The 25,715-nt window shown below is 40.2% G+C and overlaps 1 protein-coding gene and 1 long non-coding RNA gene across 4 annotated transcripts in view; one reads left to right on the forward strand and one right to left on the reverse strand.

The window, feature by feature from the left end:
• The window catches only part of sspo (SCO-spondin), a 108,289-nt gene that overhangs the window by 34,482 nt on the left and 48,092 nt on the right, over positions 1-25,715 (reverse strand). For 2 of the 3 annotated variants that reach the window (XM_044176368.1, XM_044176370.1), the window contains 32 exons: positions 25,305-25,505; positions 24,458-24,628; positions 23,490-23,690; positions 23,259-23,376; positions 22,395-22,615; positions 21,862-22,014; positions 21,539-21,705; positions 21,099-21,244; positions 20,576-20,796; positions 20,217-20,252; positions 19,748-19,924; positions 18,726-18,938; positions 16,335-16,502; positions 15,953-16,087; positions 14,711-14,948; positions 14,371-14,523; positions 14,196-14,242; positions 13,776-13,946; positions 13,450-13,626; positions 12,149-12,304; positions 11,758-11,882; positions 9,911-10,050; positions 9,570-9,616; positions 9,237-9,482; positions 6,011-6,172; positions 5,591-5,707; positions 5,330-5,468; positions 4,923-5,119; positions 4,586-4,756; positions 4,152-4,279; positions 3,896-4,050; positions 93-139 (listed from right to left, as the gene is read on the reverse strand). In XM_044176368.1, coding sequence (XP_044032303.1) covers positions 93-139; positions 3,896-4,050; positions 4,152-4,279; positions 4,586-4,756; positions 4,923-5,119; positions 5,330-5,468; positions 5,591-5,707; positions 6,011-6,172; positions 9,237-9,482; positions 9,570-9,616; positions 9,911-10,050; positions 11,758-11,882; positions 12,149-12,304; positions 13,450-13,626; positions 13,776-13,946; positions 14,196-14,242; positions 14,371-14,523; positions 14,711-14,948; positions 15,953-16,087; positions 16,335-16,502; positions 18,726-18,938; positions 19,748-19,924; positions 20,217-20,252; positions 20,576-20,796; positions 21,099-21,244; positions 21,539-21,705; positions 21,862-22,014; positions 22,395-22,615; positions 23,259-23,376; positions 23,490-23,690; positions 24,458-24,628; positions 25,305-25,505 — 4,944 coding nt within the window. The remainder of the gene's footprint in view (positions 1-92; positions 140-3,895; positions 4,051-4,151; positions 4,280-4,585; positions 4,757-4,922; positions 5,120-5,329; positions 5,469-5,590; positions 5,708-6,010; positions 6,173-9,236; positions 9,483-9,569; positions 9,617-9,910; positions 10,051-11,757; positions 11,883-12,148; positions 12,305-13,449; positions 13,627-13,775; positions 13,947-14,195; positions 14,243-14,370; positions 14,524-14,710; positions 14,949-15,952; positions 16,088-16,334; positions 16,503-18,725; positions 18,939-19,747; positions 19,925-20,216; positions 20,253-20,575; positions 20,797-21,098; positions 21,245-21,538; positions 21,706-21,861; positions 22,015-22,394; positions 22,616-23,258; positions 23,377-23,489; positions 23,691-24,457; positions 24,629-25,304; positions 25,506-25,715) is intronic. The other variant, XM_044176369.1, reaches the window with a different exon arrangement.
• LOC122866583 lies at positions 6,321-18,816 on the forward strand. The gene is made up of 8 exons (XR_006375753.1): positions 6,321-8,371; positions 13,501-13,621; positions 13,829-14,032; positions 14,394-14,549; positions 14,741-14,888; positions 16,946-17,026; positions 17,178-17,253; positions 18,734-18,816. It is a non-coding gene; the product is annotated as an uncharacterized LOC122866583 (long non-coding RNA).

Raw genomic sequence — 25,715 nt, forward strand, 5'->3', positions numbered from 1 at the left:
TGACGCTGGTCCTTTAACTGCTAAAACAGAGAGGCCCTATAAAGTGCAAGACATGCATTCTGTTAGAACAGATGTGACAGAGCATCACTCACCATCACAGAGCTCAGAGGTACAGTTGAACACGCCTCCTTGGCACACACTGGAAAAAAGTTAGAAGAATAATCAGATGAGTGAAGTAATATTACGGAAAAACTGTAAGGTTGATATTATCTAACACTGAACAAAGCAATCATGTTACACAGCTGAGCCCATCACACTATATTAAATGAGTATCAAAACCACTGTGAGGGAGATTAAATGATTTACGGTATGTCTGCTGCATGCCAGACTATCTATTACAGCAGATATAATGGTACCTAACTTGAATTTTGTTTATTGTATAGTTTGACTATGGAATTAAACTCTGCCGATGCTCCACAACACAAATAATTAATTCAAATATGATTTGAGTTAATTTTTAATTTCAAAATATCATTGTCAAATTACTTGTGATACCTTGGTACATTTATCATAAATAAATCAGACCATGGTCAACCTGGCAGTGGTACTGCTTGTGCTAGTGTTTCTTAAAGTCAAGACCATACTTCCCATAAACCCCTGTGAATATTCTTGCAGAGACAGTTTGTTACTTCTATCCTGTGGTCAAAGGCTTTCACTTTTACTTCAGTAAAATTTAATAAATATGTTGTTTTTATAGGACTGTTGGGCTTTACCACATGGCCAGCTGTTATTTCACACCTGGACGCAAGATTTCAGTTGAATCCAAACCCTGGATTCCTACTGGACGAGCCACAGGAAATCCTGGCCCTCCGGCCATGATGTCGTCACCTCTATAAAAGCAGAGCGCACAGGCCGCTCACTGTCTTTCCATTGTAACTTCATTTGCTTCAGGGACACATCACGTGATCTTTAACTCCCTAGGTGAAGTCTTAACTTGCTGGACGAGCAACAGACTGTTTTGTGTTTGATGAACAGATTTTTGGATCCTGATTGTTATATTCCACATAACAATCTTTGCCTGCAAAAGGAAGATACAGCTTTAACGATTTTCTTTACAGAGAGAAGGATAACCGCTGAGCCCCGCTCTCTCCCCACTAACAGTGGACTGCTGCTTCCCTCTGCTGCTGCCTGAAGGAACAGTTTTGCTGTTGGAGCCATTAAAGGTGGGGTATGCGATTCTGGAGAAATCCAATACCATGACAAATACCATGATATAGAGACAAAAAGACGTGTATTGGATTAGAATAGCATACCCCGCCTTTAACAAATGGTACCTGGCCACGTCAGTAACCGAGCCTGAGAGAATAGTCCAATGGACTGATACCTTAAATCATAATCAAGAGTGATCTCAAGTAAGATGCTTGTATCTGGACAGAGATAGATTTTATAACTGTGTGTTATTTCATCTAAGCTTCATTGTTGTGAACTGTGTTGTGCATTATTGTGGAAAGTAACGGACTGCCGTGTCCTGTTTCTGCTGTGTGTTTTCGTGCTTAGCACATTCCATTGTGTATCGGTACCATGCCGCTGGGCCCTTTAACCTTTTAGTTTTGTAGCCACTGTGGAAGCTAATAACTGTGCTTCATCATACCAAAGACCAGTAACACGGCTATTGAATGAAAGTTCACTGCCGGGTTCCTGTGTGATAAAGGCACAGCTATTGTGTTGTGTGGTAGCATAACTAAATATGCTCCATGTCATCTTGAGGACAAATAGAGAGTGTCCACTGTTTTGGCTCTCCCCCTTTGTTTAGTTAGATTTTACTTTTACTTTACTTTTTCAGACTTTTTTAATGCCACTTGGAATTAAATTTAAGACCAATTTTAGGATAACCAAAATTGAAGGAAAAAAAACAAAACATTAACCGAGATCAATTACTTGTGGTTAGGGACAATTTTACCAAAACATTTATTGTAAAGCATGCGCACGGTTATGTTGTGGCTCGTTTGGAAGGTTATGTAACCGCTGTTCCAACGGTGGAAAGTTTACATACATTAGTTAACTATAACTGACGACACAATCAAATGTTAGACTGACTTTATGAATAGTTTCATTGTGTTGAGAATATTACGTGGCAGTCAGCCAAACATCTAGCTAATTAGTATTAGGCGATACCATAGATGTATTAGGTTGTAATTAGCGTGGCATTAAGCAATATCTTATAGGTGAATGAACACAAGTAGTTTGTGTTTTGAATTAGTTCATTTACATACTTGTGCCGAGCAAATGAAGCCGCATTTGAAACATCCATTCTGAGGAAAAGCTGCAGTGCATGCAGAGGTCAAGCTCATCTAATAGGCTAGGCTATGAAACTGGAGCTACTGGTAAGCAAGCTTTCATTTCCTGCAGGCGCTGTGGATGCAGCACAAGCTGGCCAAGTTTAACAGGCTGGCTTAATGTTTCTTTGCAAATGCGTCACAAATAAAGAAACCGTCAGATACGATAACGATGAATGAAAGGATGTTTTGCTGCCTTTTCATCTTTACTAGTTAATGTTAGCTAGATATAGATAAGAGTAGCGCATCCGGGTACTTTGCCCCTGCATCAAGCCCCCGCACCCTTTTGGGTGAAAGCAGCACCTCTAATTTGACTGGCGGTAAATGCTAATTCCGAGGTCTTTGCCAACTTAATAGCATAAAATAAGAATACTGTATTGCTTTTTAGCTATTAGGAGTCCAAATCCTATGGTCAGTCAGACAAACAATTATCCTCTCTGTGGATGGCCTGAAGCCACAGAGTTCTTCTTTTACTGTCCTTCACTCTTTGGGGGAAAACAAGTTAGTTGTTAGTTTTTTTGTTTGACATGCAAAATGCGATGTAGCAGCTTTTAGGTATGGTGCTACTAGTTTTTTCAATTGCCGCTGCCACTTTTACAGCGCTTTTCACCCAAAAGGGTGCGTGGTCGTTCTGAAGACTGCTCTCATCTATAGACTGCCGCTAAAAGGCAATCGGCAGCTCCACCGGCAACTTTTAAGGTGGAATGTTTTCTTGCATGTTACTCAATGCAGGAGTTGATGCTGTGAATCAGTCAACACACCTTAAATGTCAATATGATAGCTTTGACCATTTAATTTGTTTTTATTGGCTCTCTTGCATGACATACGTTATGCAACATCAGAAAAAAACGATTCATAAAATTCTGCTTCCCATGTCTTAGCATTTTTAAGACTTTTGAAGACTTTACATGCTTGCTGATTGTTGTATGTTTATTGTGCTTAGAGTAAGTAATGTAAGATGGTACTTTAAATATCAGCATTTCTAAGTTAACAGCCACCTTTGAGTTGTTTTTTGTTCCCTGATCCCAGGGTGGTGCCCTGTAATTATGAATCCATATTAATAATTTGATAATATTAATACTTTTATTCATATTCACAAATATCTTTGATATTTTGATAATAACCAAACCTGCCCTACCTGAATCCTAGCAGGTGTTGAGGTATAAATAATGGAAGCCAGGAATAAATGCCAGGAATCTACTGTTTGATCTTGGTTGCAGCCTGAATAGGTCCATCATGTGTTTTAGTGAAACTGGGTTATGATGGAACCTGTACCAGTTACCCAGTAGTTTTTACAATATTTAGGAAACATTTAAATGAAACATGGTCATAAACTTTGAAATATTTGACTTTACAAATTGACATGGGCCACCTAAATGCACAAGTACTATTGGTCTGTGTGAGGCTAGACTTATATTCTGGGAGGAGGCACAGGTTAAGCCTGGCATTTAAGTCCCCTACGACCCTCCTTCATGGACCATATCATTCAGATCCAGCCACTGAGCTAGGACACTCAAATAAAGGTAAAGGACAGTCTGGCTTCTCACAACATAACCCTGCTGGCCTAAAAGAAAAAAAGGTTAGATCAGTGAGTGAATGACTGAAACCGTGTGTATTACCATGTGTTGCAGAGTTGCTGAATGGTTGTTCCAGGTGGCAGCAGAGCTTCTGTGAATTCCTCAGCACTGACATTCCAGCTTTGGTAACCAGTCGGTAGGGACAGCAGTGAACAGGGACAGTCAGCATGGGACACACAGGAGCCTTCATGCAACACCTACAGTATGAGGGACACAGTGAGACTGGGAAGTTTCAGATCTTATCAAGGGTAAAATAAAATTCTATCACACACACACACACACACAAAGGTGTTCAGACCTGTCCCAGAGGGCAAGTGCACCCAGGGGTGCAGGATCCAGGCAAACATTGAGTGTGTGGCCACAGGTCCTCACAGGTATATGGACAGGAACCTGAACATTCACTAAACACCTGCCCGCTGGGACACTCTGCAACACACATAGACAAGTGAACATACAATGAATTACATCATGTCTCAGATGCGTGTGCTTATTTTCTCTACCCATACTTTACAGTCTATGTCTTCAGAACAGATCGGCTCAGTCACATTTGAGGTCACACTTTTGACTACATAACACTGCAAATAAACTAACTGTACCACTCATTAAAGTTCTTATGAGTTGCTTGCCAACCACTTTATTTAACTATAATACAGGAATTATATTGCTTGGTAGAAATAGAATATGTAAATGTGCTAAATTTACAACTTTCAATGATGTGTGTCTTTGTATTACCAGGCAGGCAGCTGTTGGTGTTACAGACAGTGCGCTGTTCAAGCGGTCCAACACAAGCCGTCCCACCAGGCTCTGGCTCTCTAAGGACAGTCTTGTTCCGCATTGACAACCCACCACCACATGTGGCGCTGCACTCACTCCAGGGTGACCACTGACTCAACAAACATCCCACTGGACAGAGAGAGAGGGAGGACACAGATGGAGAATTGACAGGCGATGACAAAGAAAACTTTCAGTGAGTTAAATGTGCCCTTTTAACACTAGGTTGAATTAGTATGATGCAAAAATGTTTGGGACATTCTCAATTATGCATGTGTGTACTTGTTCCATGTCAGACCTGGACATGACAGCAGATCACAGCTCTCTGTCTGCATGGTGTCAGCACAAGAAGGACCACCCTCTGTGTCCTGGCAGAGGCGTATCCTTGTTCTCTGACCACGCCCACAGGAAGCTGAACAGGAGGTCCATGGGCTCCATGGCTCATAAACTGGGCAGGGAAGCTTGGTGCACACCAAAGTGCCATTCTCACACACACTGCAGATGGAGTGTTTGGAGAGGAGAGATACACGCTTGATCTAGAGCCAAGTATAACAGACCTGAACAGGCTATAAATCTGAATGACATCCTCCACTAATATTACAGACCAATTTGTATGAACCTTTCTCAGACTGTCTCAAACAAGCTCAAACTTGTCATTTTGACTTTTCACATCTTAAAATAAAATGGACACAAAACCGTTCTCACCAGGTGTTACAGTCCATGGAAAGCTCCTCTTTAGGGATGAATTCCAGCGTCCCATTGCCTGATGGGATACCACAGCGACACTCTGTCACTGACACACAGTGGCCATCCTGTAAGAACTGTCCCTCTGGACACCGACAACCTGAGAAATGATAGAAAAATGCAGAAAAATGAGAAATATAAAAATAACGAAAGATATTTTGCTGGCTGATCCAGTAAGCAGAGTCTTTTAAGCTACTGTTCATGTTAGAAGTCAAACATTACCTGGGTGACAGGCTCCTTGGAGACACTGCACATGCTCCCATAAATCAGTGCAGCTGCGAGGACATTGATTGGCACAGCTCTCTTGGTAGGTCCGGCCCCTATCCTCACAGCGCTCACCTAGGAAACAAGAAAAAACAAAAAATCAATCTTTCCCACTCTGAATAAAGAGATAAGCAAAGCTTACTGTGTGTGCTGCAGAAAGTGATTTACTTTTTTGGCTTTTTTGCCATTATTAGAGAGGGACTGGAAATATTCGATTGGCATGCAAAAAAAAGGTCTTTGCAATAAATGATCTGAACCCACAACATCATTTTTTTGACCTACAAATTGATGATTGTTAGTACTAGCTACTTCCTTTGTGTTTGTGACGGTATGTAACTATCTAAGTCTAGTGAGTTTTAAACAAAGGAACAGTTGTACCTGGACAAAGTCCTGTGTTGCAGCTCTGGCTCTGTGTCTGTTGGCTCTTACAGCGGGGTCCTAGAGGAGAGGCCAGGGGCTGTCTGTAGCGCTGCCTGACTCCACCACTGCATGGCTCTGCACAGGCTGTCCAGGCGCTCCACAAACTCCACTGACACAGATCTGGAAGGGCAGAATAATTATCATAACCACCATCAACTCATGACTGTATTTATTATGACGACTGCTGTAATAGCTTTAATTGTTATAATACTCAATACTCAATATCAACGATAACAACAGCATATTTGTTTATGGACTTATGTACAAGCTTCCTTGAGCTGGTGAGATCTCTGATTTACATGTTAGAGATTAGAGTTTGTTCTATTTATTCATAGTAAATAAAACCTCTGTTTATCCTCACTGAGCAGTTTATAGATATCTGGACTAACTATGATGAAATACAAGACTACAGTACAAATATTTGACATCTAACCTAAGGTCCATTGGGCACGGTAGTAATTCAGAGCCATATCCAAAGGGGAAGGGCCAGAGAAAAATGGAGGGATAATAAAGTTAAGTTCAGGATGAATCATTCTTTGCACACACACACACAACACCAAATCCAATCAACCTTATGTATTCCCACATGGACACCAAACTCTTCCTTTCTTCAAATCCATTTTCACTCCTGAAATAATGACAATAGGTGGGCAGTGGGGATGCACAATACCATTTTTCATGATGGATACTGATTGCAAGCTCTTAAGTGATCTACTGATGGTTACTATTAATCTGAACTGGCACACAATAAATATTCACAGAAATATCGATGAAAACCTGGTACCACTTTCTGTTCCAAATGCTCCCCAAACCATATAATAACAGTTATTGTGATCCAGTTGTAATGGAAAACTGGGTGTGACCTTCTGGCACTTTCCTAATCTGGTTTGAATCTTACTTGCAGGACAGAGACTACTTTGTGTCGATTGATAATTAGACATCTGATTGAACAAAAATAATCTGGAGATCCCCAAGGCTCCACTCTCAGGCCTCTTCAGTGCAACTTCTACAACCATATCCCATTACCTCAGATTATAGAAAACAAAACATTTTACCATAATTATGTGGATCACACACAGATTTACATAACGATATCACCAAATGACTATAGTCCCATGCAACCAGTGAGTAACTGCAATTAACAAATCAATGATTTGAAGTGCCAAAATTTCCTATCGCAATCTTGTTGTAGTCTGTCCTAAATTTTAACATCCACATTAACACAATCCCAAAATCAGCCTACTATCATTTTAAAAGAAAAAGATAGTGTCCAGTCCAGTTCTCAGTCTTTGCACTGGCCTCCTGCATGTCAAATAATTGATCTTTTACTGAATAGTTTAGGGCTAAAATACATCTCTGATGTAATGTCACCTCTCTGGCCTTCTGGGACAGGTCTGCTTACTTTTCCAAGGGTCAAAACTAAAAATGGAGAAGCAGCATTCAGTTTTTAAGCACTGCTCCAACTCTCAGTTCTTAAATATTAGGATAAAAACATTAGTCACTGGTCTTTACTGAATTAAGTTCTGAGCTATTTTTTTCATTTTGTCATATCTCACTGTACTGTAACTGTACTGTCATTTTTTTCTTCTTTTTCTTCTGTTTTGTTCAATTTTAGCTTAAATTTAGCTTTTATTCTTTAAAATCCTGTTTAGATGTGTCTTTTTATATTGGCTTGTGTCTCTTATACAAATTGTCTGAACACCTTTTCATGTCTTATGTATAGTACTTTGAATTTCTATGGAAGTTTTTATTGGAGTTTGTAAACCCCAGTAGACAATGTGTGTTGTGTAAAGTCACATCCACAAAAATACAGAGCAATTTCCAAAATGCTTAACTTACTCTGTAAAGACGTATTTTAATTTCACATAAAAATTATATAGGTTTTACAAATGGAAACAGTTTCACCACAAAAATATATGTAATATTTACGCATTTGTGGATCCATTTTTACATGTAAAAAGGGTTTTACACATTTGTAGATTGCTTCCTGTCAGTATGTGGGCCACGTGACATTTGTGACTTCCCTCCTGTTTGTTTGTGAACTTTTGTCCAATTCCTACCGCGGCAGATCTGTAAAAAGGAATCTGTAAATTGAGGTGCAGTTACTAGCTAAACCAGCAGGTGGCGAGATTCCCTCACATGAGCTGACAGAACTACAGTCTGTACTGGCTAAAACAAGAGCCATCTGTACAACAGGAGACAACAAGTAGAAGGACAACACCCAGCTGGCTTCAACCATGAGGTGAAAGACAAGGTGGAGCATCTTTATTTAACCCAATGGTCGTGATTCAGGATCGGGTTCATCATTGTCATCTCCAGGTGAGTGTTCTGTGCTGTGCTTGCTTACTTACTGCAGAACCTACAGTTTGCTAATGCTAGTGTTAGCTAGCTGTGGCAGTGGTGTACAAGCTAGCTCAGATTAGATTATTTAGTTCAGATGCAGAGAGATTTTGTATGCGAGGCATGAATAGCAGCAATAGAGGCTGACAGCTGTAAACATGCATCACTAATGTTAATGTTAATGGATATGACTACACAAAAATACATGTTTGGGGATGGTGAGATATTTGTGTATTATGGTACACATTTAGGGGGGGGGGTTCTAATAATAAAACGCTAACGATAAAATTCCACAAATGTGCAAAAATATAAATGGATCCACAAATGTGTATATATCACTTTACATGTATTTCATTTTTATGTGAAATTAAAGTACGTTTTTACAGAGTAAGTTATGCGTATTTGCTAATTGCTCTGTATTTTTGTGGCTATGGCTTTACACAACACAAATAAAAAAATATGTTTGTGGATAGTGAGATATTTGTGGTACACATTTCTGGATTGTCTTCTGTGGGTTACAACTAATAAAGTCCAATAAAAACTTTCAGAAATTTTCTTGTTGTTGTTTTCTATGGTGCCATGCTTGTCTAGCTCTGACTAGTTCACTGTTGTCTGCATACAATCTTATGATGGGAGCAAAGTATCGAACTGTTGTAATATGCTGAGGGGAACTCGGGAGGAGCAAAACTGTCCCAGTCATTACTTTCTCTCACTATGGAGTTAAGGGAGCAACTGGAGCTTGACAAAGGCTAACTGAGGAACTGACTACATTTCTGGACTGAGATAAAGGACTCACTCAGTTCAGAGTGAACCTCTTTTTGTCCTCTTGGACAGACACCATTACCTCTGCAGATGTTAGCATCTGGACAGAGCCTCTCCTCGACCAGTGGCCTCGGACATTGGCTCTCCTCCTCCTCCTCTCTAGAGATCGGAAGACCAGAATCAAGGTCCAAACAGGCTCGGAAACGGCTCTGGATTGAGACCATCTTACTTCCACTGATAACTCCTGCTTGGGAGGTGCTGTGCTGCAGGGAGGAAGAGGGTACACAGGGAGAACAGGGAGTCCATTCTGACCACTCGCTGAGAAGGACTGAAAGAAGAAAAAGCATGGTAACAGGATGATGGGATTATTCAATCAGGAGCTCTTTATATTACTCCCATTACTCTGCTTTTTTACCTTCACACTCTCTCATGTCACACTGCAAAGTTCCATCATGGCAAAGGCTGGAGGACATAATAGCCACACAAAAAAAAAAAGATTATAATAACAATATGTCAAACTGAGTCACAGATCCCAAACAAACAGACAAGAATAGAGCAAACAAGAAGTGGATAAAAAGAGAAATAGCAGAGAATGATTAAGATGCAGCAGAGAGGCGCAAATACAGTGGTAGCCATGGCAAAAGTCCCTGATACTGTATTTATCCTGTTTTAATGCAGTGCAACATCACAATTAAAATACAGCTGCATTAGGCCCACTGCCATGGCTCCATATGTTTTCAACAGCCAGGGTCTAACCAGGTACTACAGCCTATGGTGACCGTGGCCCCCTGTGGGACAGTGACAGGTGTGGGTCGTTGTCCTGAAGCTTGGTGCTGCAGGTGGACGCAGCCACACTCCTCCGGAGGAACACAGCTACCATTCTGCTGCAGCAAGCCCTGGAAGGGAAAAGACACAATTCACAAAAAAGTAGAACTGATGCAATGGTAGTGTTTTTATTTGGGTTAATTTGGTTTTAACATGAAGGCCAAAAAGATGTGCAATTAAACCTAACAGTTATTTTCTCCTGTATCCACAGTGCAATTTTGCCTTGTAGTTGTAACACACACATATATATATATATATATATATATATATATATATATAAATATATATATATACATAAATACATATATATACATAAATACATATATATATATATGTTGCTAACTACAAGGCAAAATTGCCTAATTGTAAAATATATAACATTTATGTTGTAGCTAGTAATTCTTTTAACATTTAAAGTGGTTAAAATCAATTATAGTATAATAATAATGTATCAATTGACAAAGTGAAATCAACTTGGCAATGTGAAAGGGGTCGCTCATAGCGATGAACCTACAGAGAATTATCAGCTCAATCTGCAGCTCCTCTCATCTTTACAGAGCTTTATAGTGAGCTTCTTACTGTTTTGGTTCACTCACTGCTCTCATAGCGTCGTTTTTGGCCACAGCAGGCAGCTGTTTTTAGCTAAAAAGCTCTGATAAATCCATTGCACAGTACCTGCTCATAGTCAACATAGTCGAGCATTTATGGAGATAATGCTTCTGCATAACTGCTGGATGTGTAAATAAGCTAATTTGCTAACAAGTTTGCTATGTCAACTTGAAAGGTGATGATATGTCAATGTTGTGGTTATAACTAGTTTTCGCTGCCCCCAAGTTGCCAAAGAAATCAGTTATTGCAGATTTTCAGGTTCAAGTATTCGATGAAACATAATTGTAATCCATAGTTGTTAAATTATTTTTGGTAACTGGTATGTTTTACACCTCAGGTGATCTGTTTTGTGTTTCATATTAAATAATCTCCCCTCCCTGCTGTATGGGCGTATCATCAGTCTATTAGAGAGGATTTTTCCAGTTTTTGCAATAAATCAAAGCTGGAAGCTCCCAAACTGTGCCAAACAACATTATAAAATTGTCGCAACTCATATCAAAGTGATGTATTAACAACAATATGCAGCACAGCATATTTCACTTTCTAAATTCATGCCAGTATATTTTTGGTCTCATACAGGTCTCATATTTTGGTTATATTATCTGGTCTCATACAGATACACTAGTCTCGCAATATGCAACTATTTTTACATGCAGATTGCAATGTTTTCAGAATTATTTTTCTAAAATGTTTGTCACTTGCTAATTGGATTTAAAAGCTCTACATTGCAAATATATAGTTTGTAATAACTGTTAGGAGAAGGAGCAGAACTTTTTGACCTGAGTGTATTCAAGTGTGTTCAGGTGTAGAATTAAGATCTAAATATAGAATGTGCTTTGCAACTATGATGTGTGAAACATGTCAAAAAACAGAACATATCACAAATATCAGCTTTGTATTACATATTTCATATATTACGTATTTGATTAAATTGTCTAAAACTGTCTGATTCACATTTGTCCTCAATGGCCAGCAATCAAAAATGTACCTTTACAGTATCAAGATTAGTTTCACCTGCCATGTTAATTTTCAAAAACCACAGTCGTGAACACTGAAGACAATTCAGGTTTGCTTTATTGTGAGTAAAAGAGTGTGAGTGTGAATGTTGATGTTAACATAGTATATCCTGTATACACTATAAAATAGACTAGGTCTAATGAAATATTCACCTGTGGGCAGTAGCAGCCAGGTGTACACTCCCTGACATCTAAACACAGATCTCCATGGCCCCGCAATACACACTGCTTCTCACAGGGCGCACCACATGCTGAGTACACAAATGGGGCTTCACAATCTACAAACATGAGAAAAAAAACATGAAGTAGATCGTGGACAAGAGATTTGATGTTGTCAATCAAACACACAACAAATTGTGACCAAAAAAAGAAAAGGTGCTTGATTCCCAGTGTGTCCGTTTGGGCCCCAATCTGTTTATTTAAGGGCGGAAAAGAAAATTCAAGTGCACCTAGAGCATAAGAACAATGACAGGATCACAAACAGGCCTCTTTCTTCATACAGATTCATAAATATATATACTTTTTACCATGGTTGTTAACTCACCATAACATTGACTGAGATTGCATGTCCTGATCTGTGTTTCAACTGGAGTGCACTGTTGTCCCCTAGTTGCTGGGGAGAGAGCTACACGGTAGCGCTGCTGCCTCTGAGACACACAGGAGCACTGAGACCAAACACTCCACTCTGACATGGGACATCCTGCAGAAGAAAACAAATCAACCAATCTGGTGCTACACGCAGGTTTAAACAAACACTTCATGTTATTTTTGATTCACAGAATCTGTGAAGCAGCACTTAAATTTGTACTCATGTGACCCAGAGTTGGTCCTGATGAGTCTATTGCTAAGTTAATAAGTATATAATGGATCTGTTTATACACCAAACATTAGGCTATTCTCTTTTACAATACATATACATCTGTCTTCCTGGCATCAACTACTTAAGTACAGTTAAAGCAGAAACAAAAATTCAATTAGGAACCATGGTGATCTGACACTAACAACAAATAGTCCGATAATATCAAATCAATCATTTGTTTAATCATTTGCCCAATTTAGCTAAGGACAGGGCTGGAAAATATTTTTTTATTGAATTATTGAATATCAATCCAAACTAAATTTACCAAATCCTCAATAAATATATAATCTCTAGCTCATATAAATTGACTGAGGACAGTTACAGCATCCTACCCACAATTTAAACCAAGCATTCAGTAATTAATCAGGACAGACAAGTAGGCATACAGTACACAAGGAAAGATTGTGCACTAATGTATTTAAAAAGTTATATTTATTGTTATCAAGGTGAATATGAGAATGTATTGAGCTATAGATTTTAGGCCATACTGTCCACCCTTAAAATACATACAACATAATATTGCTTGCCAACATTTAAATATAATAATAATTAATATTAATTTGCTGTCTGCAACACACAGTGTTCTTTATAATGAATATTGCCTTGAGAGAAAATGGCGCACACACAATAAAAAGATGCTCCTAAAAAGACTATTTATTAAGTAATAGAGGTATTTTCACAGATGATTGATTATCATCTAGTATGTTGGGTTACTTAAGTGTACCCCTGTTTCATGTTCATATATGTGTACATATTGACACAAGTGATAGGCTCGACCTGGGATTTACACCTGGGCAGAATCAGGTGAAGTCTATACTGTATAAGAACCTTCTTGATCACATGTTGAATATTACCTGATGAAGACTTATATCGAAACGTTGTTATTTTACTTTACAGTGCCTCCTGCTATTTGACTCTGACCAGCATCAGTTTTCCAAGTTGACCACAACCAAAAGTAACATTTGTTGAGTTTTGTCTGTATGTACCTGGACAGGGCTGTTTGTAACACAGTTGGGTCTCCTCTCTGTTCCTCTCAGCCTCGATCTCAGCGGGACACTCTGCATCTCCTCCCTCCTCACATAGACACACCCTCCGCCGCACCACAGAACCCGCACCACAGCTCCGGGAACATGGTGACCATGGCAACCAGGAGCAAAGGTCATCTGTAGACAAAAGAGTCCATATGATCAGAGCAAATAAGATTATACATACAGTTCATACAGTATGTATCGAAATATCATAACTGGAAATAATTATCTGTTTTTTGGTAATAGACAGATACGTAAGATGGCTACGGTATTTCTGAACAAACCCAGACAGGGAGGAGTGTGACAGTCCTGTGTTTCTCTCTCCGGCCCACTGCAGTGAGACCCATTGTTACGTGGAGGGGGATTGATACAGGCACGGGTTCGAACCTGTGTGCCCCGACCACAGGTCACTGAGCAGTCAGACCACACTGACCATGGGGTCCAACCACCATGCACTGAAAACAACACACAGGATTTGGTCATTCGACACTTACCTTTCAAGGCAACTTAGCAGCATACCAGTCTACTTTTTTACAACAAGGTGAAAATAAATACACATCACACAACCTAAGATTTTCCCTGTACTGTGGTCCCTGTCACAGGTCAAATGAAAATGTGTATATTGTCTGTACATCTTTCATTAAAAAAGAGAATGCACAAATATTCATTTACTCTTTGTCTTTAAAATTAATGCAGTGACCCACCTCTGCAGTCAATGTCTTGGCAGTAAGCTCCCTCTGGGGTGCACGTGCTAGGAGGCAAAACAAATTAGACAGTGTTTGAAACACAAAGTGGAATCCTTTAAATTCTCATTTCCTTGTCAGTGCAAACCCTTTATCAGCAAAACATTCTTCTCCTCCGTGTTTGCATCCATCTCACCATTGTTTACACTCGCCCTGCAGCCAGGTGTCTCCCACACTGACCTCCTGGTCGTCATGGAGACAGAGAGGTGGGCAGGTTCCTGGGTTGCAGGATTTATGCTGGACTTCCTCAAACTGGCAATCTGTTCCTTCAGTCTCAGGGATAAGAGACCTGACACACAACAATGGCACAAAACAGTATGTTTCTGTTTCTGGTTAACTGTACTGTGTATTTCTCATTACAAAGACATACATTTCCCTGAGAGGGTGGGAATTATAGTTTTCAATTAATGAACAAAAATGTAATAATAAAGGTCTTAATAAGTGTAAAGTTGTATTTATGAGTTTCTTTTCCTCACCTGTATCTGGTTCTCTGGCCCTGCCCACAGGAAACGCTGCATGAAGCCCAACTGGACCAGGAGCTCCAAAGGCAGGTGGCCTGGCAGCTGTGATTGGTGCAGACGAGTTGTCCATCAGAACAGCTGCAGTTGTTACAGTCCACCTGATGCCAGCTGCCGGCTGCCCAAATCTGTCCCAGTGAGTCCACACAGTCACACTGCCACAGCTGCACACACACCCCATCCTGCTGCAACTGGCCTGGACACACGCATACACTAGTTATTTAAACTGTGCGCTATGCTAATGAACAGAAATGAGGGTTTTATTAGTTTCATTACATTGCAGAAGCTGGTTTAGGGCCATAGCTACCTCTGAAATACAGGCCACCAAAAACCAAACAAAAATGTACTTCAAATCCACAAAAAAAAGTCACTTCACTAAAACAGCAAAAGACCTCTAGCCATATCTAGCCTTGCAGATTGTTTTGGTTTTATTTGTCCAGGTTTTGAGATATTTATTTCCCTACATGAAGGTCTGAATGCTGCCTTCCTGGAAAATAAATTCTGAAGCCATTATTTATTTATTGGCCTAAAATCTGTCAAATTTACAATACAAAATATTTATAGTTATAGTATATAAAATAATTATTATTTTATTAATTTTAAGATGTAAACTCCCCAGAGTGCTGAAACCCCCAAATTCCCTGAACAATTACAGAGAACATGAGCTGTGTCCTTGATGGAAGCTATAGCCCTGGTTCAAGTGGAAACTATTCACACTGAGGTCTGTAGATTATCCAGACTAATCAGGACTTTTTTTGGAAATAGATGCTGCTGCTGATTTTTTCAATGCTGTGATCAGCACAAATTAAGTTCAGTTCACCTCAATTGTATTGGGGTTAAGGCAGAAACCCCAGAGACACATATCTGAAAACCTGGAAAAAATATAACAAAATTCATCTTCATGGCCAGATATCATTATATACAATGTTATAATTTAGGTGAACTGACCCTTTAAAAGGTTTATTTGAAGCCGATGTAAACACTGTAATAGTGACAACAGTCATTACTAACTTTGGGTTAACAGCACCCAGGCTCATTTAGATACAGTTTGTGCACACATGCACACACACATACACTATATGGTGCTTATCTTTTGAATACCAACAGACACAGAACCTTTAGGGAAGAATCACTCTGAAATGCAGTCACACACACACACACAAACAGGCTTATCTGTTAATAAAATGATAGCCTCAGTGCCTTTCGGGCAGCGACAGCCGGGCTGACATTCGGTGTTGCCCTGGCACTCTATGCCCTGCTGGAGGTCTGTGCAGCGCTGTGGACACTGGTTGGCACATGACACGAACTCCTGGCCTGGCGGGCACCCTTTCTCATCTGACAATACAAAAACAGAAGGTCATGAATTTTCCCATGGTGCTCCAGGCCTTTTCCTCACATAACGTGCCTCACCAAGAATGCTGATTACAGGCTGTGCTGACTTTTTGAACAGAAAGACTTACCTAGAAAAATAGCCATATGCTGAATAAATGAGCATTTGTCTTTGCACAGGATGAACTATCCTCGGGGTCATGGCAATCTAAGCTCAACAAGCATGTGTGTGAACATGTTGGGTCTGTCTCACCACAGGGTTTGGTGTTGCAGGGTTTGACCTGGTTTTTCTCTCCATCACACTTCTTCCCACTGTTCTTGGGTGGAGGGCTTGAGCAGGAGCGAGTGCGTATGGAACGCCCGCCACCACAGCGCTTATCACAATGGGACCAGGGACTCCAGCGAGACCAGCCTCCATCCACTACAGCATCCACACACAAACAAACATGAACATAAGCACAGACATAAAATATGAAATACATTTATAATACAAAAAGTGTTTTTGCATGTTTTATACTATATACTACAAATCACATATAATTCACACTAAAGAATCATTCCAGTTTATTAAAATTGGCCATAATTTCTATTGGTTATAATATCAATGTACTTACCAAAGAAATTGATTGCAGCAATTGACTTGATTGATACAATGGTATATTATTATAGATTGGAATAATGGCCAAAACTATGGGGCTTTTTTCCTATCTTTATTCAAGAGCGTGTTCTTTCAATTTGAGAGCATGACTCATTGAGTTCACGTTCAGATTGAAAGACCATGCTCTTGAATGTTCTATATACTACAAGTGTTGCTGAAGTTTTGACCTCTTTGAACTTTTTTCCTTTCTCCATGCACCTTGGAAGTAGGTGAAGTTGTGCCAGAAACCCCTACTCTGCTTCAACTGTCCAAGGACCCCAGACCCACGGGGAGCCGGAAGACTCCAGGTTCACCATGTGGCAATTACTTTGTGGTCATTTCATAAATTGAATTAGTCCACTAAAGCACAATATAAAATTAAGCTAAGTGTTCAATCTGGAAGACGGACTATCTTCATGCTTATCTATTTATTATTTTCCCTTTCTCTCTCTCTGTCAGTTCCTGCTTCCAACTCAATCAGCTGACTTCATTCTTTCAGTTAAACCAATCAGACTGGACACACGGCAAGACCTCTGTGAGCCAATCATCTTGTTGTTGTCAAAGTTTAAAACTGTTCCTTTCTCTGCTGCTGTCAGCTGTAATTTCAGTGTCAGATCGATGCAACCCTCCTCCATCCCATTCACCTCCGGTTTTCGTCACAACCAGTCTTCCCAGTTAGTCCTTCTGGTGAGCTTATCAGAAGTCCCGCCATCCAGATCTTTAGACATTACTCTTCACCCTTTCACCCCCACCAACACTGTCTAGACTCTGATTGTCTGCTAGGTAAAATTATTGTATTATTATTGTCTGGTGATGGGCGAGAGCGATAAAACGGCTGTTTCTGGTTAAACAAAAAAGATCTTACTGTTTAACAAAAAGTCTAGCTCTGTAGCGATGCTTTTCATAATATTGTATATAAATAATATTGACACTTAGAATAACAAGCTGAGCTTTTCAGTGGCAAAAAAATGCACTTTTAGTGCGTGGAGCCAGAATATTTTGGTGAATTAAGGGTTTATTTAGACCAAACCAGAGTTGGTGATTGTTGGAACAGTGAAAAGTCTAAGGGTTTTGATGAGTTTTATTTTGTTTATGTCCAGTTTGAATGAAGTGTGTTTTACAGTGATTTGCGAGATAAATATACTCTCAATGGAGTCTGGTGTGTTGTAGTGCCCATTTGTTTTGGTCTAAGATGCTGGTGCTCTAGTGCGACATTTAGTGGCAGTGAATGTCGCTTACAGCTCCTTTAGGAAACACCTGCATTATTACCTAGTCCTGAGTTAAAATCTAGTCTTAAGGCCTCTATTATTTATAGTATGTAATGTGGTTACATGGTGCGCTTTACTCAATAAATTTGTGCTTAATCATGTTATCAAAAATCAATTACTAATTCTCATTACTAATACAAAAAACAATCCACAGAGTGTGGGAGAAATCTGAGAGTGGAGAGAGGGGGGCACATAGGAGAAGTTTGCCTTTAGGGCTTTCTGGCAGAAAGGCTGTCTGCCATTATTTTTTCCTAAACCTAACCAAGTAGTTTTGGTGCCTAAGCCTAACCAATCAGTAAAGCTTTCTGACAGAAAGCCCTGAGGGCAAACTTCTCTCATGTGCAGATGGGGGGCACTAGGGGCCCACAAATAATTTGTGTCCCAAGTGGGTTAATCTGGCCTTGCAAGGCAGTCATTGGTGCAGAAGGAAGGATTAGAAAATTCTGTACAACATTACTACTCAACAATAATGTAAATCTTAACAGTGATGATTACAGACGTGGTTCACTGTAAACGTTGTAAGTCTCTACTGCTGGATTTCCATCAGCTATTGAAATGAATATAAATCAATTCATGTCTGGAAGGTAGGTAAAACACACTCAAAAACTGAAACACTAAAGCTTGACAATCCCTTCATCGCTGAAGACAGGATGTATAGTAACAGACATACATTAAAAAAATTTTAATGGGTTGAATTGAAAGTTGCAGATTGACTCTACATGCTAATAAGTTGGCTGACCTCTGCAGGGCCTAATGTTACAGAAGCGATGCTCCAGATTTCCTCCCAAGATGTCTTCACACCACGAGCCGTTGGTCCCAGGGCTGAGGAAGGTTCGTATCCTCTCCTGCTGACCCACTCCGCAGGACCGCGAACAGGAGCTCCACTCCCCCCACTCTGTCCACGAACAGTTCCTCCACGCACAGTCAGCTTCTACACATACCTTGCCTCCATCTGGGAACATATTACAAAAGACATAAGACATAAGATATAGTAGTTGAATATCTTAGTCTAATTAATTGGGACGTTTTGGTTTAATTGCTGGTATCTCATCTCATTTTCTATCTCTTATACCTGTCGTTAAATTCTACTTTAATTCACAGTAAACCATTTGTTTACGGTATTCATAGTAATGTCGCAATATTTATTAATTAAAGTGAAAACTGTACACAGAGTTCAATTTAAACTCAGTCAGATCAAATGAGAAGTTTATTAAGGTTATTTGAAGCCAGAATAATGGCTGATACAAGAGACACACAGACACACAGTTCACACAAACATACAAACATGGTATAATTTTGTCTGGATGGTATTACCGTTTGTTTGTGCATACTACTGTTTACATCCTTTGTTGGAATAAAAACTTTCTATAAAAACTATTCAGCTGGCCAATGATGGTAGTGTCATCTGCAAACTTCACAACAGAGTTCTCTCTCTAGTGTTGAGTACTAGAGTGGAGATGTGACTGACAATCAGAACTTTTCATTCACAACTGGGAACGACAGTGCTCTACTATTAGCAACCAGAGTATTGGTATTTGTGTTCCTTTCTCAAAACTCAAAAGTAATTATTTTACAGACTGACAACCAGTAGGCATTTGAGGGGGCGAGGGGATGCCATCCCCCTTGTTAGCAAAATGACCAAAATCCAAATAACTAAACATTATTTCAGAGTTTCAGAGTTCAGTGCTTGAAGGCAGCAAAATATAACGGTGGTGATGGTTTGTGAAATTCATGTTTAACTGGTACAAGGAAAGATCGTACCTGTGGTCGTACCTGGACACTGGGGAAGGTTACAGGCCTTCTCTTGGTGAGAGCTTCCAGAGCAGGGAGGTTTGATACACTGTCGATTACGGAACTTCATGGCCGGGCTGAGAGCATCAGTGCAGGTCTTAGTGCAGGGACTCCATAATGACCAGGGAGAGAAGCCAGCATCCTCATCTAAAGAAGATGGAGGAGGAGAGAGGATGAAATAGGGAAAAATCATTTAAATGTTTGGGGGTTTTTGTCTCATGAGGGAAAATATGGTAGCAGACAGGGTTTAAAATAAACTTAACAAAAAAAATCACAATACCATACCATTACCATACAGACAAATAAATTGCGAGACCAGTAGAGGAGAAGGAAGCATGAAAAGACGTGAAGCAAAAAGTACTTTACTACTACTATACTGTAAATGAACAACGGAGAAGACTTTAACTGGTATTAAGCTTTGTATGAAGGGATATTTTACCTGGTAAAACTGGTTCTTCAGTAGGACCAACAATAACTGCCAACAAGAAGCAAATATTCAATAATCAGTATAAGCTCCACCATTTAGTATTGTGCACAAACAAGCACTTGGCAGTATATACTATCTCTGTTATGACTATTTATAATGGCTGCAAATAAAGGATACAAAATAGCCCTTTATAATTAAAGATAAAGAAATTAAAGAATATTTATGATTAAATTCAATATATACACATTCACAGTACCAAACCAATCTCCCTCACTGATACTGCTGGTCATTGTAAAGTGTCATTCTTTTCCTCCATCCCTAAACACACCGATTACATACAGTACCTACTCTACCTAAACTAGCTCCTGTACCTGGGCAGTCAGGGGCCTGGCAGTACGTGGTTTCCTGCTGTGGTCCTTGGCAGTCTCTCCCTCCGTGGGCCAGGGTAGGCTGTGTGCAGGTCCTGGTACGAGTCTTCAGTCCCAGACCTCCACAGAACAGTGAGCAGGGGCTCCAGGAGCCCCAGGGTGACAAACCGCCGTCAACTGGGCAATGCTGCAAGGAACAGTTCCACCTGCCATGTTCACAGCCACTACAGGGAAAAGAGGGAAAGAAGAGTGAGATGATGGGAAGGTGACAGTTTTAAAGTTAGAAATGTGGACTTGGGGCCATAATTGTGCAAATTCATGGTACAGTGTGTGTTTAATTTGATATGCAACCGGAGTGCTTCATTTTGATACTTTTTAAGAAGGGATACCTTCCATAAAATGTTTTTTAGATATTGTACTACAGATACACTCTTGTCCACTAATAGTAGACAGTGTGTGTAGTAGGCAGTGAGGGACTGTATTGAATATAGCGCAGCTGCAAATATTCCCAAGATTTTCTGCTCACCAGGTGCTGCAGTCATGGACCAGTGTGTCTCCAGACTGAAGTTCCACTCCCTCAGAGATGTTATGGAGGAGCAGAGATGAGACTGGTGTGACAGAAACACTCTGCAGAGAGGCCAGAAACTCTTTGTCCACCAGACACGGACACTCCTGAAACACACACATAAGAATCACATTGGACAAAAAACATTTCTTTCAGTTTTGAATAACAATTTCAATGGCACATTCATTTTAGGACATCACTGTAAGTCTGTTGGAAAACTTGCAGTGAGTACCATCACAATTTATTAAATTTACTGAAACATTTTTGCTCATTTGACATTGTTTGGGACCATCAACTTTTTGTCCTTTTGTGTTGCAAGCTTTAAATGTTAGCGTTATTCAGATGCATGATATCATGAGTCTATCAGAATGCTAAAGTTACCCAGATGACAGGGAACCCACCTGCATGCAGACCCCGTGGTGTTGGTAGGTGTGCGGGGGGCAGTGGCAGCCTTCCTCGCAGCCATCAGAGTAGCAGCCCTCCCTGCCGCTGACCTGAGCGCAGCTGAACGGACAGCCTTCACCTCGTTCACACTCCCTGTACAACCTGCCAGGAGGGCAGCCCACTTCTGCACAAAAACATGATGTCCGCAAAGAGACACAGACTTAATATACTCAAAAACAATCTGCAAATGTGAGCTTTTCTGTAAGGTTACCCTGGATCTTACAGTTAAAATAACTTTGATGCCATAGCTACAGGTATTCTACAGGAAAGCAGGACTCACCAAGGCAGACCTGGGTGTTGCAGGTCTTGCTCTGGCGGCTGAGGCCGCTGCAGGGTGTAGAGCTGCACAGACGAGAGCGAGACTGCTGTCCTCCACCACAGCTGACCGAACACACAGACCACTGAGACCAGGGTAGCCACGGCCCCACAGGGTCTGGAAGCAAAAACACACTAAGATACCTTCTTATCTTATATGTTGCTATCTTATATGTTTTTGTCATGTATGATCATTGCCTATTTTTTCTTGCTTGCTTGCTTTTTATTTTGAAGCACAATGAGTCAACGCCTGCCGTATGAAATGCTATATAAATAAACTTGACATGACTGAGATGTAAAGACACAACTGCATAGTAGGTAAGGACTTTGTTTTTTAAATTACCAAGAGAGATAAAAGCATCTTTTTTTTCAAATGGTAATGTAAGAAATTAACTCCTCTTTTAGATTTCAGTAAAGCTGAGAGAAAGACATTTTTTTCCAAGTTGTGTTTGAGTCTAAAATCTCAAGTTCTAAGTTGGATTACCCAGACAGGACTACCTGTACACAGGTGTGTGTTGCAGTCTTTCTGCTGTTCAGCGACTCCCAGGCAGCCTCTCCCACCGCTCTGAGGGGACGGGTTATCACACTGGCGTCTTCTGAATTTGACTCCTCCTCCACAAGGAAGCGAGCACTCATTCCAGGGCCCCCATTGGTTCCAGCCACCATCAACATGACAACCAGGAACTGATTGACACTGAAGAACCCCAGCCTCGCATGAACTGAGATGAAGTCAGAAAGATGACAAATTACATTATACACACACATATATACACATATACTGTATATATACATACATATAAACAATTCAATTCAATTTTATTTATATAGCGCCAATTTATAACAAAGGGGAGGCACAATGCAAATACCACCTAGAATTTTTAAAACAGTAGAAATGTAATTGTAGTGTTGATATTAATAAATTATGTATAATAGTATATAAATATATATGTGTGTGTATACACTTCTGTGCCTTCTCGTTTCTCTCCTCTCTCCTTCTGTCGCTTTCAGCAGGTATTTCTGCCTCCGGAGCTGCAGAGTCTGGATCTGTGGTGGTGGGCCACTTGCTGCCCACAACCAACTGCTACTACAGTACTACAGTTATTGGCTCTGTTACTAATACTGACATATATTTTCCTATAGCTGTCATTCCTATTATTATTAATTTATTAATATTAATACTACAATTACATTTCTACTATTTTAAAAATTCTAGGTGGTATTTGCATTGTGCCCCCACAGGAAGAAATCAGGAAGGGGGCAAACACTTTTTCACACACACAGACACATATATATATATACAGTATATAAACATATTTTAGTACAAAAATCTAAATGTTGCAGAGCTGTTCAGTCGTACTGTACCAGTTTTTGCAGTCACTGATGATGCTGTCTCCTGGATTTGCAAACTGCCAATCTGATCCACCAGTCCACAACCATGATGAATCTGAATCACTGGAATCTTGCCTGCTGAATGTCATTACTATATCAAAGACAAAAATCTATTGATTAGACCAACCTCTGCTTACACAGTTTATCCATACAATGTAACCACTTCCATTAGCAATGTTCACATAAATAGATTGTGGATCTAACCAGTAGCAGAGCTGTTGTGGTATTTGCAGCGACAGTCCTCCCTGGCCACACAAACTGCATCTTGCAGAACCATGTCACCCGGACAACCGCAGGTCCGTCTGCACCCGGGGGAGTCCAAGCACTCTGTGTCACCATGGAGATCTGAACAGGAGCGAGGACAGGGCTTCCCACAAGGCCATTCTTCCTGGCCTCCACCACAGTCTGCAGTAAGCAGGAGAAAGTAAAGTTTCAAGAGTATAACACATACAGTGGGTTTTATGGTCTAGTATGCTTTGACAGAGTTTGAAGCAATGTAAAAGCAAACTTGAAACTAGCCAGACTAGACAAGGGAAAAATGGAATCCTCCAAGGACTGAGTTCGAGTACTGCTCCCCAAAATGGAGATGTTTGTCAGCCTAATGAAATGAGTGGCCAGTGGAAACTAGAAGCTATCAAAGCTGGAATGACAAACCAAGAAGCTTCTTGATTGTGTGTTAATAAATGAAATGCATTCCTGAATTGGATGATAGATGAACAGCAGTTGGTTGAATTCTCTTTTGTGCATCGCAGCAATGCAGGAGCCTGTCACCTTGCTGTTTATCAGTAACCCCTGTTACCATTCTGTGGGAGTTGGAGATGCACAGGAACATGGGAGAGCAAGGAGAGTTCAGCCAAAGCAGAGAGTTCATTAATCTTCCCTTTCAGCCAGCCATTTCATTTTAACAGGCCTTTTGGCTTTTTTTATTCAACTCAAGCAGTCTCTTTTCTCTCTCCCTGGCTTCACCACCAGGGACAGATATAGAAATGTTAATGGGTGCCACCTTGTTTTTTGTAAGGCCTCTCTTAATTTCTTTCCACATCCTCACCAAATTTCATTCTTCATTTCCTCATTTTATCCTCATTTTCACCCAGTAACCTCCCTTTGAAGTAGGACGTGAATGCTTTTCAACATGAATCCACAATTAATATACAATACTTTATTATGCTGACCTGAACAGACAGTGATGTTGTCATGGCAACCGTGCCTCTGCCTGCTCTCTCCAAGACATGGCAGGCCACCAAATTTGGTTGGAGGACTGTTACACCCCCTGGTGCGTGTGGACAATCCGGCGCACCCATCACACTCTGACCACGCAGACCAGGGACTCCACAAACCATGGACTAGAGGGAGAGTGAGGAAACAAAGAGAGCAATGAAGAAAGAGACACAAACAAATTATGTGTGATATTTAGGAATTAAAAAAGAGTAAAGATGGGCATAACAAGAAGTCATTTATATATTTGTTTACATGTACAGAAGGACATCAAAAGACAGTAAGAAGACTCGTAGATACAAAGAATAGAAGTATCAGAATCAGAATCAGAAATATTTTATTGATCCCCGAGGGGAAACACTTTTGTTACAACAGCTCACTATCACGCCAGTGCACACAGGAATAGAAGTACTAAGCAAAAAAATATAATACACTATAATACAGGTCAGGAAATAAATTAAGTACCAAGTGGGTATAAGTATAAAATTAAAATAAGTGTGAAGTACAAAGTGGGTTTACCGGTTGATGATAATAGGTAGGAAGGATAAAATAGAAAAGATATGAAGGATAAATTAAGACAAAAACAGGAATGAAAGATACCAAAATGCAACTGTCAAGGCACTATGGAGAAGGAGTGACTGACTGAGAGATCTGGAACCTGTTTTCATTCTCCAGTCACATAAAATATTTGTTTCTTGGGGCTAAATAATTCTAGCAAAAGAATTCTTAAATTTGGTCAGTTAGCTTAGCTGAGGTTCTGTCATTAGGAACCAATGATAGTGATGATGAGTGGTGGCATCTTACCTGGACAGAAAGTGATGACAGTGCAGGGCTGTCTCTGTATTTGTACTCCGACACCATTGTGTATTTCCTGTTCTCCAGAGCAGGCCGCTCCTCCAGCCTTGGGCTCAGGACAGCCACAGCTCCTGTAGCGGGACACTGACTCTGCCCCACAGGTCCTGGAGCACGGAGTCCACTCTGACCACTCACACCAGCCACCTGACACTGGAAACACACAGAAGGATGCAAAATCTATATTCATGGACCTCCCCAGACATAATTTACCCATGCAGATTTTCTTTTAATCGTGAAGTCAGAAATAAAGAAAGTTCATGTTTTTATTGTTTTTGCATGAGTGAGTTTAAACGTTTGTCAAAGAAAAAATGACTGCACAAAAGCTAGTTAAAAAATTTAAGTTTGATATGTTGTTTATTG

The sequence above is a fragment of the Siniperca chuatsi genome, linkage group LG19 (genome assembly GCF_020085105.1).
Source record: "Siniperca chuatsi isolate FFG_IHB_CAS linkage group LG19, ASM2008510v1, whole genome shotgun sequence".
Classification (NCBI taxonomy): domain Eukaryota; kingdom Metazoa; phylum Chordata; class Actinopteri; order Centrarchiformes; family Sinipercidae; genus Siniperca; species Siniperca chuatsi.